The sequence below is a fragment of the Pseudophryne corroboree genome, chromosome 6 (assembly GCF_028390025.1).
Source record: "Pseudophryne corroboree isolate aPseCor3 chromosome 6, aPseCor3.hap2, whole genome shotgun sequence".
NCBI lineage: Eukaryota > Metazoa > Chordata > Amphibia > Anura > Myobatrachidae > Pseudophryne > Pseudophryne corroboree.
The window spans coordinates 527809821-527824770 of record NC_086449.1 but is presented as its reverse complement, the minus strand read 5'-3'; the positions used below and the strand labels follow the sequence as shown (position 1 = coordinate 527824770).

Below are 14950 nucleotides of genomic sequence, written 5' to 3'. Positions count from 1 at the left end.
TATTCATTTACCTTTGGACTCGGATTCTAAAAACAAAGTCGACTGGATGATATCAATGGTTACAGTTTATTGTGATAAGTGAATGATATGTACAACTTCCTTTATGATGATTGTATTCTGTTTGCTAAGTATATACATTGCTTCAATAAATACATATTAAAAAAAAATAAAAAAATAAGATTTTACTCACCGGTAAATCTATTTCTCGTAGTCCGTAGTGGATGCTGGGACTCCGTAAGGACCATGGGGATTAGCGGCTCCGCAGGAGACTGGGCACAACTAAAGAAAGCTTTAGGACTACCTGGTGTGCACTGGCTCCTCCCACTAAGACCCTCCTCCAGACCTCAGTTAGGATACTGTGCCCGGAAGAGCTGACACAATAAGGAAGGATTTTGAATCCCGGGTAAGACTCATACCAGCCACACCAATCACACCGTATAACTCGTGATACTATACCCAGTTAACAGTATGAAATATAACTGAGCCTCTCAACAGATGGCTCAACAATAACCCTTTAGTTAGGCAATAACTATATACAAGTTTTGCAGACAATCCGCACTTGGGATGGGCGCCCAGCATTCACTACGGACTACGAGAAATAGATTTACCGGTGAGTAAAATCTTATTTTCTCTGACGTCCTAAGTGGATGCTGGGACTCCGTAAGGACCATGGGGATTATACCAAAGCTCCCAAACGGGCGGGAGAGTGCGGATGACTCTGCAGCACCGAATGAGCAAACTCTAGGTCCTCCTCAGCCAGGGTATCAAACTTGTAGACTCTTACAAAAATGTTTTAACCCGACCAAGTAACTGCTCGGCAAAGTTGTAAAGCCGAGACCCCTCGGGCAGCCGCCCAAGAAGAGCCCACTTTTCTCGTGGAATGGGCTTTTACAGAATTAGGGTGCGGCAGTCCAGCCGCAGAATGTGCAAGTTGAATCGTGCTACAGATCCAGCGAGCAATCGTCTGCTTAGAAGCAGGAGCACCCAGCTTGTTGGGTGCATACAGGAGAAATAGCGAGTCGGTTTTCCCGACTCCAGCTGTCCTGGAAACATATACTTTTCAGGGCCCTGACTACATCCAGTAACTTGGAATCCTCCAAGTCCCAAGTAGCCGCAGGCACCACAATAGGTTGGTTCACATTAAAAAATTATACCACCTTAGGAAGGAATTCTGAACGAGTCCTCAATTCCGCCTTATCCATATAAAATACAGATAAGGGCTTTTGTATGACAAAGCCGCCAATTCTGATACACGCCTGGCCGACGCCAAGGCCCACAGAATGACCACTTTCCACGTGAGGTATTATAGCTCCACGGATTTAAGTGGCTCAACCCAATGCGACTTCAGGAAATCCAACACCACGTTGAGATCCCACGGTGCCACTGGAGGCACAAACGGGGGCTGACTATGCAGCACTCCCTTAACAAAAGTCTGAACTTCAGGCAGTGAAGCCAGTTCAATTTTGGAAGAAAATCGATAGAGCCGAAATCTGGACCTTAATGGAACCCAATTTTAGGCCCATAGTCACCTCTGACTGTAGGAAGTGCAGAAATCGACCTAGCTGAAATTTCTCCTTTGGGGCCTTCCTGGCCTCACAGCACGCAACATATTTCCGCCATATGCGGTGATAATGGTTTGCGTTCACTTCTTTCCTAGCTTCAAATAGCGTAGGGATAACTTCCTCCGGAATTCCCTTTTCCTTCAGGATCCGTCGTTCAACCGCCATGCCGTCAACGCAGCCGCGGTACGTCTTGGAACAGACAGGCCCCCTGCTGCAGCAGGTCCTGTCTGAGCGGCAGAGGCCATGGGTCCTCTGAGATCATTTCTTGGAGTTCTGGTTACCAAGCTCTTCTTGGCCAACCCGGAACAATGAGTATAGTTCTTACTCCTCTCCTTCTTATTATTCTCATTACCCTGGGTAAGAGAGGCAGAGAAGGGAACACATACACCAACTGGTACACCCACGGTGTTACCAGAGCGTCCACAGCTATCGCCTGAGGGTCCTTGACCTGGCGCAATATCTTTGTAACTTTTAGTTGAGGCGGGACGCCATCATGTCCACCTGTGGCCTTTCCCAACGGTGTACAATCATTTGGAAGACTTCTGGATGAAGTCCCCACTCTCCCGGGTGGAGGTTTCTTAGTTGTCCACTCCAGGAATGAACACTGCTGACAGTGCTAACACATGATTTTCCGCCCATCTGAGAATCCTTGTGGCTTCTGCCATCACCATCCTGCTTCTTGTGCCGCCCTGTCGGTTTACATGAGCGACCGCCGTGATGTTGTCTGACTGGATCAGCACCGGCCGGTGTTGAAGCAGGGGTCTAGCCTGACTTAGGGCATTGTAAATGGCCCTCAGTTCCAGAATATTTATGTGTAGGGAAGTCTCCTGACTTTTCCATAGCCTTGGAAGTTCCTTCCCTGTGTGACTGCCCCCCAGCCTCGAAGGCTGGCATCCGTGGTCACCAGGACCCAGTCCTGTATGCCGAATCTGCGGCCCCCTAGAAGATGAGCACTCTGCAGCCACCACAACAGCGACACCGTGACCCTTGGAGACAGGGTTATCCGCCGATGTATCTGAAGATGCGACCCGGACCACTTGTCCAACAGATCCCACTGGAAAATCCTTGCATGGGACCTGGCGAATGGAATTCCTTCGTAAGAAGCTACCATCTTTCCCAGGGCTCGCGTGCATTCATGCACCGACACCTGTATGCGTATTAGGAGGTCTCTGTCTAGAGACGACAACTCCTTGGACTTCTCCTCCGGGAGAAACCCTTTTTATCCTGTTCTGTGTCCAGAACCATACCCAGGAACAGTAGACGCGTCGTAGGAACCAGCTGCGACTTTGGAATATTCAGAATCCAGCCGTGCTGTTGTAGCACTTCCCGAGATAGTGCTACTCCGACGAACAACTGCTCCCTGGACCTCGCCTTTATAAAGGAGATCGTCCAAGTACGGGATAATTATTTCGGCCATTACCTTGGTAAATACCTCGGTGCCGGGGACAGACCAACGGCAACGTCTGGAATTGGTAATGACAATCCTGTACCACAATATTGAGGTACTCCTGGTGAAGAGGGTAAATAGGGACATGCAGGTAATCATCCTTGATGTCCAGTGATACCATGAAATTCTCCAGGCTTGCAATAATCGCCCTGAGCGATTCCATTTTGAACTTGAACCTTCGTATATAAGTGTTCAAGGCTTTCAATTTTAGAATGGGTCTCACCGAACCGTCTGGTTTCGGTACCACAACATTTTGGAATAGTAACCCTGGCCTTGTTGAAGGAGGGGTACCTTGCTTTCACCTGCTGGAAGTACAGCTTGTGAATTGCCGCCAGTACTACCTTTCTCCGAGGGCAGCCGGCAAGGCTGATGTGAGGTAACGGCGAGGGGGAGTCGCCTCGAACTCCAGCCTGTATCCCTGTGATACTATTTGCAGAACCTAGAGATCCACCTGTGGGCAAGCCCACTGGTCCCTGAAGTTCCCGAGACGCGCCCCTACCGCACCTGTCTCCACCTGTGGAGCCCCAGCGTCATGCGGTGGACTCAGAGGAAGCGGGGGAAGATTTTTGATCCTGGGAACTGGCTGCTGGTGCAGCTTTTTCCTTCTTCCCTTGTCTCTGTGCAGAAAGGAAGCGCCTTTGACCCGCTTGCTTTTCTGAAGCCGAAAGGACTGTACCTGAAAATACGGTGCTTTCTTAGGCTGTGAGGAAACCTGAAGTAAAAAAATTTCTTCCCAGCTGTTGCTGTGGATACGAGGTCCCAGAGACCATCCCCAAACAATTCCTCACACTTATAAGGCAGAATCTCCATGTGCCTTTTACAGGCAGCATCACCTGTCCACTGCCGGGTTTCTAATACCCTCCTGGCAGAATGGACATTGCATTAATTCTGGATGCCAGCCGGCAAATATCCCTCTGTGCATCCTTTATATATAAAAGACAACGTCTTAAATATGCTCAATGTTAGCAAAATATTATCCCTGTCTTAGCGTATTATCTGACAGGGTATCAGACCACGCTGCAGCAGCCCTATTTATGCTGAGGCAATTGCAGGTCTCAGTATATAACCTGAGTGTGTAAATACAGACTTCAGGATCGCCTCCTGCTTTTTATCAGCAGGTTCCTTCAAGGTGGCCGTATCCTAAGACGGCAGTTCCACCTTTTGACAAACGTGTGAGCGCATTATCCACACTAAGGGATATCTCCCAACGTGACCTATCCTCTGGCGGGAAAGGGTACGCCATCAGTAACTTTTTAGAAATTACCAGTTTCTTATCGGGGGAAACCACGCTTCTTTACACACTTCATTCATTCATCTGATGGGGGAACAAAACACTGGCTGCTTTTTCTCCCCAAAAATAAAACCCCTTTTATGTGGTACTTGGGTTCATGTCAGAAAATGCGTAACACATTTTTCATTGCCGAGATCATGTAACGGATGTTCCTAGTGGATTGTGTATATGTCTCAACCTCGTAGCCACTGGAGTCAGACTCCGTGTCGACATCTGTGTCTGCCATCTGAGGTAACGGGCGTTTTTTGAGCCCCTGATGGCCTTTGAGACGCCTGGGCAGGCGCGGCTGAGAAGCCGGCTGTCCCACAGCTGTTACGTCATCCAGCCTTTTATGTAAGGAGTTGACACTGTCGGTTAATACCTTCCACCTATCCATCCACTCTGGTGTCGGCCCCACAGGGGGCGACATCCCATTTATCGGCCTCTGCTCCGCCTCCACGTAACCTTCCTCATCCAACATGTCGACACAGCCGTACCGACACACCGCACACACACAGGGAATGCTCTGACTGAGGACAGGACCCCACAAAGTCCTTTGGGGAGACAGAGAGAGAGTATGCCAGCACACACCAGAGCGCTATATAATGCAGGGATTAACACTATAACTGAGTGATTTTTCCCCAAATAGCTGCTTGTATACATATATTGCGCCTAAATTTAGTGCCCCCCCTCTCTTTTTAACCCTTTGAGCCAGAAAACTACAGGGGAGAGCCTGGGGAGCTGTCTTCCAGCTGCACTGTGAAGAGTAAATGGCGCCAGTGTGCTGAGGGAGAAGCCCCGCCCCTTTTTCAACTGACTTTCTCCCGCTTTTTCTGGAATACTGGCAGGGGTAATTTTACATCTATATAGCCTCTAGGACTATATATGATGTAGATTTGCCAGCCAAGGTGTCATATATTGCCCTCAGGGCGCCCCCCCCAGCGCCCTGCACCCATCAGTGACCGGAGTGTGAGGTGTACATGAGGAGCAATGGCGCACAGCTGCAGTGCTGTGCGCTACCTTGGTGAAGACCGAAGTCTTCTGCCGCCGATTTTCCGGACTCTTCATGCTTCTGGCTCTGTAAGGGGGACGGCGGCGCGGCTCCGGGAACGAACACCAAGGTCGGGTCCTGCGGTCGATCCCTCTGGAGCTAATGGTGTCCAGTAGCCTAAGAAGCCCAAGCTACCACCAGTTAGGTAGGTTCGCTTCTTCTCCCCTTAGTCCCTCGCTGCAGTGAGTCTGTTGCCAGCAGATCTCACTGTAAAATAAAAAACCTAAATATACTTTCTTTCTAGGAGCTCAGGAGAGCCCCTAGTGTGCATCCAGCTCAGCCGGGCACAAGAATCTAACTGAGGTCTGGAGGAGGGTCTTAGTGGGAGGAGCCAGTGCACACCAGGTAGTCCTAAAGCTTTCTTTAGTTGTGCCCAGTCTCCTGCGGAGCCGCTAATCCCCATGGTCCTTACGGAGTCCCAGCATCCACTTAGGACGTCAGAGAAATCAAATTGACCCCCAAATTTTTTTTTCAGACCATGGATATACTGTACATGTATTATTTGTCAATTAGTGTAGTGTTCCCGCTATGCATCTATCCAGGGGCGCTGCGCCCTGCCCCTTTTCTAACAGCCAGAATGCACCCTATTTGCCTGCACCTGCTGTGCTCCGCCTCCCAGCGACCTCTTGACCGCCACATCCACCCTTCATCTTTCCTGTGATAACTTGTAAGTTATATTGGTCACTAGAGTCAGCTGTAGGCAACTTAGTGCTGACAGAATAAGCTTCTATTTCTCCTATATAAAATGCCTGGTGCCCCTTTAGCTTTAATCTTGCAGCACGATCTATATTATAAAGAGACACATTTCTGTCAAAGCAAAAGGTGTCACAAGGCGTTTGTTTGTAGCATACATGGGCTGCTTGATTAAAGGCGTCACAAGGTGTTTTATATGCCATAAATGGGCTGTTAAGATAGTCTCACATGGTGTCAGGTCAGAAGCCAGGTGTATGGAGATCCTGCAGACTATTTTGCTAAATAGGAGACAGACAACACTGCTGCTGATAACACTGCGTGACTGAGTAAAAGCTTGAAGAAAATGTCCGCATCACACTATGCAACTGTGGTTACAGGAATAGGCACAGGGCATAAATAGTGGTCCTGGAGAGGAGGTGGAACTCATTTACCTGGACATCGACCCCCTACCCCCCCCCCCCCCCCCCCCCCCACACACACACACACACACACACACATTAAGTGGAACCAGGGACAGTTTGTGTTTTCTGCACCCCCCTGCACACTGTTAAGTACCCTAAATACCACACTTTAAAAAGAGACAAGGTAGTAGAGTGGTCACATAATAGTACCTCCAATTCAAATTGCACCACACAGGGGCATAATCTTATTCACATTACACCACATAGTAATGCCCCTTATTCAGGTTATATCACTTAGCAGTGCCCTTTATTCACATTGCACTACACCAAGGTGCTGTTTATATACATATTGCCCACAGTAGTGCCCCTTATACACAGCTTCCCCACTCTTGTCCCTCCAGCCCCCTCTCATCTGATCTTCAAGATGCACAGAGCCTGCTCCTCTTCACTTCAGCTGCGGCGACAACATGATATAACATACGCCGTGCTAGAAAATGGAGCCACTGTCCAACAGACACAGCATGCGAGTACCAGGCAGGGTGGGCTGTAAATGGAGGAGGACCATGGAGCCACCAGGACCTAAGTAAGAAGGAGGTGGCTGCAGCTCATCAGTAACACTAGCGCCGCCTGTATCATCTATTGATGTAGGTGATGGGGCAGGTTTTTCTGATGGAATTACTGTGCAGGACAATAGAGGTAGTGGAACTAGTTCCCCTTACCGTTACAGGTAGTGGAACTCCGTTCAACCTAAACGTCGCCCCCCCCCCCCCCTCACTTTAACCCCTGAATAGGCGTTATATGAAGGGTTAGGTAATATTTGATGTGTGGAGGGGTGGCTAAGCATGCCCCCAAAGTGATGGAAAGGGGGGTGTCATTAGGTCACACCCCTTTCTGAGGGCATGCCAACTGTGCCCTCCTTGGTGGCCAGCACCCTGCCCTAAAAAAATAAAAATAAATCCTACAATGAACACTATAGTGTAGCAACACTGAGGATTATGCTACAGAAAGCCTTATATGCTTAGTAATGTCTCAATACAGTGAATAGTGACCTGATCAAGGCAAATAAACCCTACAGATACAAAAATTGCAAACATCTGTTTGCACAAGTTTACACTCATTTTAAAAGATGAATTTGCATATGTGGTATTTTAACCTATAAAGTCATTTTCTGAAGATTTTTGTTGGGGTAAAAACACACAAAAGCCTGGCACTCCCTTTGAAGCAATAACAACCTCCTGTGTGCCTTTCCTAACACAAGCTGGTAAGTACTGTTCTAACATTTTCTGCAACTAGTTACAGTAACTCCAGCAATGTTTGTCCTGAAAAAAAAAAAAACAGAAAAACGATCCCACACCATGACAGTGAAGGACATGTAGCCTTCCATCACTGCTGTCATTAGCAATGTCTATTACATGCCATCCATATATTGGCAAACATATATAGTATATGTAATAGCTGGGTACCGCAAGAATCTGCGGGTTCTTGGAGAGTCTGCCCAATGTTTAAAAGTTACAAATCATTAGGATTTTAAATGATTGTGACTTTAAAACATTGGACAGACTCGCCAGGAATCCGCAGGCTCAGATTTTCCCCCTGTATGTGAAGGCGAGAGAAAACGCTAAACAGTCCCCCTATTATGTAGCTTATTCTATTGATCCATGAAGCAACTGGAAAACAATACTTAGAATAACCTACACCAAAAAGGTCTGTATTTGCCAATTTAATTAACATTTGTTGTCCTTCTTGAATTACTATTTATTGCATCAGTATTTGTTATTTTCAGTGGAATTTTCCTTTACTTGTTTCTTTAGTGGATCAATTGTTTGTTATATTTTTTTTATGTAGATACGCTGTACTGACATGGAGGATTGTTTGACACACTTGATTTGATGTGTGTTTGGGGAATCTTCCAAGGATCCGAAGCTTGGACAGAATTGGGAAACATTTGTGTGGCAATATCAGAGGCACATGGTTGAGCTGATGAGCTTCCTGTGGCTGACTGGACAGAATCTGAATCTGTCTGAGATGGGGAACTGCTGTTATTCCAGTTATACCAACAAATCTACCCAAGAATTATAGAACATGAGTGGATACTAGAGCCAACAAGTGATAGCTCCCATTTGGACTTGCCGAATGCAGAAAATTCTGGAAAACTTAAGTAATTAATATTGTGCCATTGCCTTTAGAACTGCCGAAATCTTATTATAAGTAATGTTACACAGTGCTGTACTATTTTAGTAGGATATTGGCCCACTCTTTGATTAGAGACTATAGTTTTAAAAAGAAATTTACAGTTGTGAAACAAGGAAGCATAAGATATAGTACTAGTGGATAGCTTGCATTTGTTTCTAATAGAATAACATCTCTACAAAATTATGTAACCAATAAAATGTGAAAAAGAGTGTTGCGCATCAATATTTGCACACTAAGGGGGAGTATTTATCAAAGCTTGGAGAGACACAATTGTGCGAGATAAAAGACCAACCAATCGGCTCCTGACATTTTTTAAACATAGCATGTAAAATGTAAGGCAGACGCTTATTGGCTGGTACCTTATCTCTCACAATTTTATCTCTCTATGAGCTTTGATAAATACCCCCTAAGCAGCACTCTAAAAATGAGAGACACAATAGCACTGAAACGGTCATATTACTCCAAAGTAAGCTAGACTCAGGAGAGGTTTCTTCAGTACATACTACTGTATATAAAAGGTAAAAGAAAAGAGAACGTCAGTGGGTGTGATTCCACAGACGAACAGTGGGCGCTGATTACTAGAACTACTTATAAAAAATATATATTAGTATTTAGTTAAATAGGTATCAAACCCATAAAAAAACCTCCTAATGGCTGCCCACAATGGTGGACCTGGGTATCCACCTGACTAGATAAAACAGGAAAAATAGTAGAAATGTGGGCGCTCAAGGAAACTTTAAGTACAACGGCTGCTGGTTTTGTAAAAATAAAATGACATTTATTGGTACAAATAAAATATAAAAAAGAGAAAATCAACATGTATTATTTAGTTGCCATGTGGCAGCTACAACAAATTAATAAAACAGATTACAATGATATTGCAATGGTTAAAAAAAGTTAATATACTAGCAATCTCTGTGTCCTGGGTCCCAGGACTTTAAGTAATATTTGTGCACTGTCCCAGTTTTTATTTTGTTAGTTCTTTTGCATGCATGCTTTAAACTGTTAGTAATAGGGAATTGAGTGCTGTTAGTGGCTCAGATGTACTTTGCGGAAAATAGAAGAAATAAGGCTGTAGATGAAATAGTGCCTGTTTATACTTCACCAATTGGTGTGGCTAAGTGCCAGTCCCGCAACTGTCTCCCTCCAAACAGCTGGCCGCGCTGCGGCGGTCTTTCTTAGGTCGTGCCTGGTGTGTTTGGCACTGTGTCCTGTAGGCCTGTATTCTGCTGCTTCGGGAGCGGAGACAGTGAGCCGTCTGTGCAAAATCCTGGGCAGCAGGGGACGCCGCAATGCCGCGGTTCACGACTTCCGGTTACGGTGCTTCCGGCTTCCGGTTATGCGGTCCACCTGCGTACCACTGTTGTGCAAGGTGACTTGCACAACAGTGGTACGCAGGTGGACCGCATAACCGGAAGCCGGAAGCACCGTAACCGGAAGTCGTGAACCGCGGCATTGCGGCGTCCCCTGCTGCCCAGGATTTTGCACAGACGGCTCACTGTCTCCGCTCCCGAAGCAGCAGAATACAGGCCTACAGGACACAGTGCCAAACACACCAGGCACGACCTAAGAAAGACCGCCGCAGCGCGGCCAGCTGTTTGGAGGGAGACAGTTGCGGGACTGGCACTTAGCCACACCAATTGGTGAAGTATAAACAGGCACTATTTCATCTACAGCCTTATTTCTTCTATTTTCCGCAAAGTACATCTGAGCCACTAACAGCACTCAATTCCCTATTACTAACAGTTTAAAGCATGCATGCAAAAGAACTAACAAAATAAAAACTGGGACAGTGCACAAATATTACTTAAAGTCCTGGGACCCAGGACACAGAGATTGCTAGTATATTAACTTTTTTTAACCATTGCAATATCATTGTAATCTGTTTTATTAATTTGTTGTAGCTGCCACATGGCAACTAAATAATACATGTTGATTTTCTCTTTTTTATATTTTATTTGTACCAATAAATGTCATTTTATTTTTACAAAACCAGCAGCCGTTGTACTTAAAGTTTCCTTGAGCGCCCACATTTCTACTATTTTTCCTGTTGTATATAAAAGGTGTCTGCATTCTAGCCTTTCATTATAACTGTAATTACATTAAGATTTTTTTCTCACAAAGCAACTGTAAACATACGCAACTTATGAAATTTCCCAATGACCCTTTTCAAAAACTCATATAGAAGTTGTAAAGAAGAGGTACATAAAACCCCACCAAATAAATACATTCAAGCTTGCTGTTAACACACATTTTCTTATCATTTCAGTTAAGACAAGATTAAGGGATGACTAAACTTCAGCAAAACAATCTTATAGGTTGCAGAGTATTTTTAGCTTTCTAACAGGTCATGTAATACATTTTTAATTATTGTGTGTTATGGCTTGCAAGAGAACAGATAATTAATCATAGATACCTTCCCATGCCTGCTGGGTGGCTAGTAAAGTTGCATGTTATGCTTACATGTTGTAAACAAATAGTATATTCTAAGGAGCTCATCCATGGACAAAAGCTGCACTCTATTCTTTAGTTTTATCAGGTTAGGTTTCATCTCGGAAAATGTCAAAATCAACTTTTTAAAGGGAAGTCATTGGAGTATCAACAAACAGTTTTACATGGAGAATTGTCCTTTTTATTCTCAAAACGCAGTAATAAACACAACCAATTTATTTATCATTTTGAAACATTGAAATAATCTTTGGTGTTTGAGTATTATCTAATAAGAGCAGATTTAGATCTGAATGTTTCAAATAACCTAACCAAGTATAAATTGCTACAAGAACCTTAGATGACCTTTCAAGACTTTCAGAGGTTGTGATGAGAACCCATGCTTGGTAATTTTCATCCAATAGGATACAAATACAATTCTATAGTCAGGAAACTTTGTAGCATGTTTAAAATTGTATTTTGACAGCTGCATTGCACCAAGTCTAAGATTTATGTAATAAATATGTCAGTTTAAACCTCTGTGTCAAAATTATGCTGCTTATTACAACTTCAGTTGACATACACCCAATGTCTGTAATTTTTAATGAGCTACCTTATAATTAACACAGTCCACTCGAGTCTAGTACTATAAATGCAAAAAATTAAAGCAAGTAATTTAGGATGACTGTATTTTGGATTATAGTGTATTCAAACTTTATGTCAAAACATGAAAAATCTCAATTGATGGGCTGTTGCCTTCCAATATATTAAGAACAATCTTTGCCTACAGGAATGGTTCATTATGTACCAATGATGTTGCTAAACACAGAATGACCACATGGCTTTCTTCTTAAGATGATAACTGTGGGTTTACTTCTAATGAATGGACATTTTTCAGTTTGGCTTATTTTAGTATCAGATCTACAGTAATAAAATTCATATATGTTATCACCTACTGTATGTTAGTGAAAAGAAATAACCTAACAAAAATCTTGGTTTTCTCAAAATAACTTTTGCTGTACTGCATGACATGACTGGAACTACAAAACATGAACTAGACACTGATAAAGGCTATCTGGAGTCTTCTATTTTAAAGAATGTGATTCTTAGCATGTGCTGTGTATAAGGGGAAACTGGTTATTAAAAACGGAAGAGCCATAACTTGAAGCTACAGAAAACAATACTCTGCCCACACAGTAAGTATGGTTTCTAAGCAGGCATGTGCTGCTAAGCTCACCTTTTGTGCGGATTTTGAAGGCCCTTTATTTTTGCTTCCCTTAGGTCTTCCTCTGGGTCTTTTAGGAGAGGGCTCTCCAGCTGCTGGCTCCTACATAAAAGAAATAAACTTGATATAGTGGAAAGAATTTAACATGGGAAAATATTCCACACTCCAAATGCAGCTAAACCTCTTCTGCCATGATATACTGTACTATTAAGTCCTTACAGGGAAACATATGTAACTAATGTACAAATCCAATGATTTGCAGGAAAGAAAAACATTTACACACTGAGATAGGTAATAAAAATTTAAGTTGGTCCACTTAGGACTGTAACTTTATTTAACCAATGACATACGGTTCATTACAATTTATATTCTTAAGTATAAAAACAAAGAACATGACCTAATTTATTTATAATTGCATGTATAAATTGCATTTTATTCAATGTAATCCTTTCCAAACGCACACACGTGTGGTCTAGCCTAATCTCAAAACACACAGAGTTTGACTTTCCAATAAAGGGACAAAATAAGGGACAAAACAACTATAAACAATTTATGGACTCAGTGACTGACTGACTGACACCAGTTTAATAACTGCAGTTGCTACAGAAAATACTATGTATGCATTATTTTATAAAGTTAAAAGCTAAGAAGAAAAAAACAAAACAAAAACCCCACAGTAATCATTTAAAAAACAAGCCATACATCAAAAAGTCAGGTTGTTTTTGTTTTTTTGTTTTTTTCATAAGTCAGCATATACACCATCATGTAACTTGATTACAGCCTGGTATGGTTATCATGATAAATATTGTACGTTTTGCATTGATATATTTATATTGCTTCCAGTTGCTCAGTTAACATGTCTATATAAACGTAAAACAAACAAAAAATACTCTCATCAAGCTTAGAATTTGACATTTAATAAACAACAGAGCCCAAAGTCTCATCAGCCTCACAGAAAACACCACCAGTATATAAACCTGTTTTTCCTCCAGTAAAACCACATAATAGCAATACTGAAACACGTAGTAGGATCTAAAAATATCTCATGAATGAAAGCGGTTCCAAATAATGCTTCGCATCCGCAGGCAAAACACACACAGTTCATCCCGGGGCTGCTACACACAAGGCTGCACCGGAGTTCCCACATGTCACACACACACACACACACACACACACACACACACACACACACACACTACTCATGCTACTGTGTAGCGCACACACCATATACATACAACGCAGCTAGTTTTATTCATGCGGAACAAAGCATTTGTAGCATGATGGGTCTGTGTCATGTGCTAGATTGTTGTTCTAATCGAAATGAATGGGATCTCGCAGGGAAATGTAAGCATTACAGAGATGGGGATTCCCATTGTGTAAGGAGCACAGTGCGTTGTGCCCGCAGCAATAATAGCGAGAGAGGGGCAATTGCCGGGTGTGAGAGGCTGCTGCTGCTGGGGAGGGCACATCAGGTCCCCGCGTGTGAGAGCAGCAGTCCGGGAGACCCCCCAGTGCATGCACTGACTCCCGCAGCCTGATGGATAAGCTGGACCCACAATGACCTGTGATGAGAGCGCTGCTGCTCTGTGTGTGTGTGTGTGCGGATGGGACGGGTGCGAATAAGTAGCAGCAAAGAATATGCGGTACTGACTTTTTGCGGTTTCCGGGGTCTCCCTCGTGCCCTCTTCGGTGACTCTGAGGGGGACGCGGGATGCTCCACCGCGCTGGACTGGCGGCCACTTTCCCTTGAGCTCATGGTGACCGCACAACCCCAGCGATCTGCTGCTGCACCTTGTGGGATCCACACGAGGAGCCGCCGCCGCACCGGACGTCCTGCTGCTGCCAAAGCGAGAGGAGAGAAAGAGGAGGAGAGCGAGGGGATCTCCTCTAGTGTAGTGACCAGCAGCTGAAGAGGGGCTTCCACACTACCCCCTATGTACTATGGTGCGAGCCTGCGGAGGGCAGCCTGGCTGCAGCGGTGCGATCCGTCCACACGCCGGGGAACTGGCAGATAGGATGTATGTGATCTGAGGAGGACAATTTAGGTCACAGGGCACCGGAGGTAAATACTAGTCACACAACTTTCTACATGGGTCTGGGATTTGGAGTTACGAGAGGTTAGCACATATAAGTATTGCTGTATGCCCACACGTGTGTGTGATTTGGGGGTAAGGGAGGGCTTGTGTTTGTGTGAGTAGGGCATGTGATAGAAATCCAGCCCACGGATTGAAGTGGGATGGGTAAAAAAAACACCTTTACCCGTGGGTGGAAAAAATAGGAGGAGGCAGGGCGAAGGAGGCAGCGATCAGCGAGGCTGGAGCAGGGCCAGCTATAACAAGAATACGCAGCAGCAGCAGCAGCGCTGCCGGGGAGAGCGGAGGATGATGCACCGGCCGGGACACACTCACGTGGCTACAAGAGTTAAAGTACAGTGGCCCTGCTCCAAGCATGTTTAAAGGGGCAGTCCAGGGATTCCCTGAGGTTAGGAGATTAGAGCACGGCTTGGGTTTGCAAACCCACGCGCACACGCTCACGTGTTTACTGAATTGGTCATACTGAGCGTAATAAAAATAATTCCAACACAGCAACAAGTGTTTATAAAGAGGGGAGTATTTTTATTTCAGTCTGCCTTCATTGGTTATGCATTGCATACAGGGGTCTATTTACATAACAGTTACATC

The 14950-nt window shown here is 44.6% G+C and overlaps 1 protein-coding gene across 1 annotated transcript in view; it reads right to left on the bottom strand.

The window, feature by feature from the left end:
* The window catches only part of HMGA2 (high mobility group AT-hook 2), a 252740-nt gene extending 238088 nt beyond the window's left edge, over positions 1–14652 (bottom strand). Inside the window, exons 1-2 of the mRNA XM_063930492.1 lie at positions 13921–14652; positions 12282–12371 (exon numbers count right to left, since the gene is read on the bottom strand). Of these exons, the coding sequence (XP_063786562.1) occupies positions 12282–12371; positions 13921–14025 (195 nt within the window). The 5' untranslated portion in view covers positions 14026–14652. The remainder of the gene's footprint in view (positions 1–12281; positions 12372–13920) is intronic.
* Between the last annotated feature and the right edge of the window lie 298 nt (positions 14653–14950).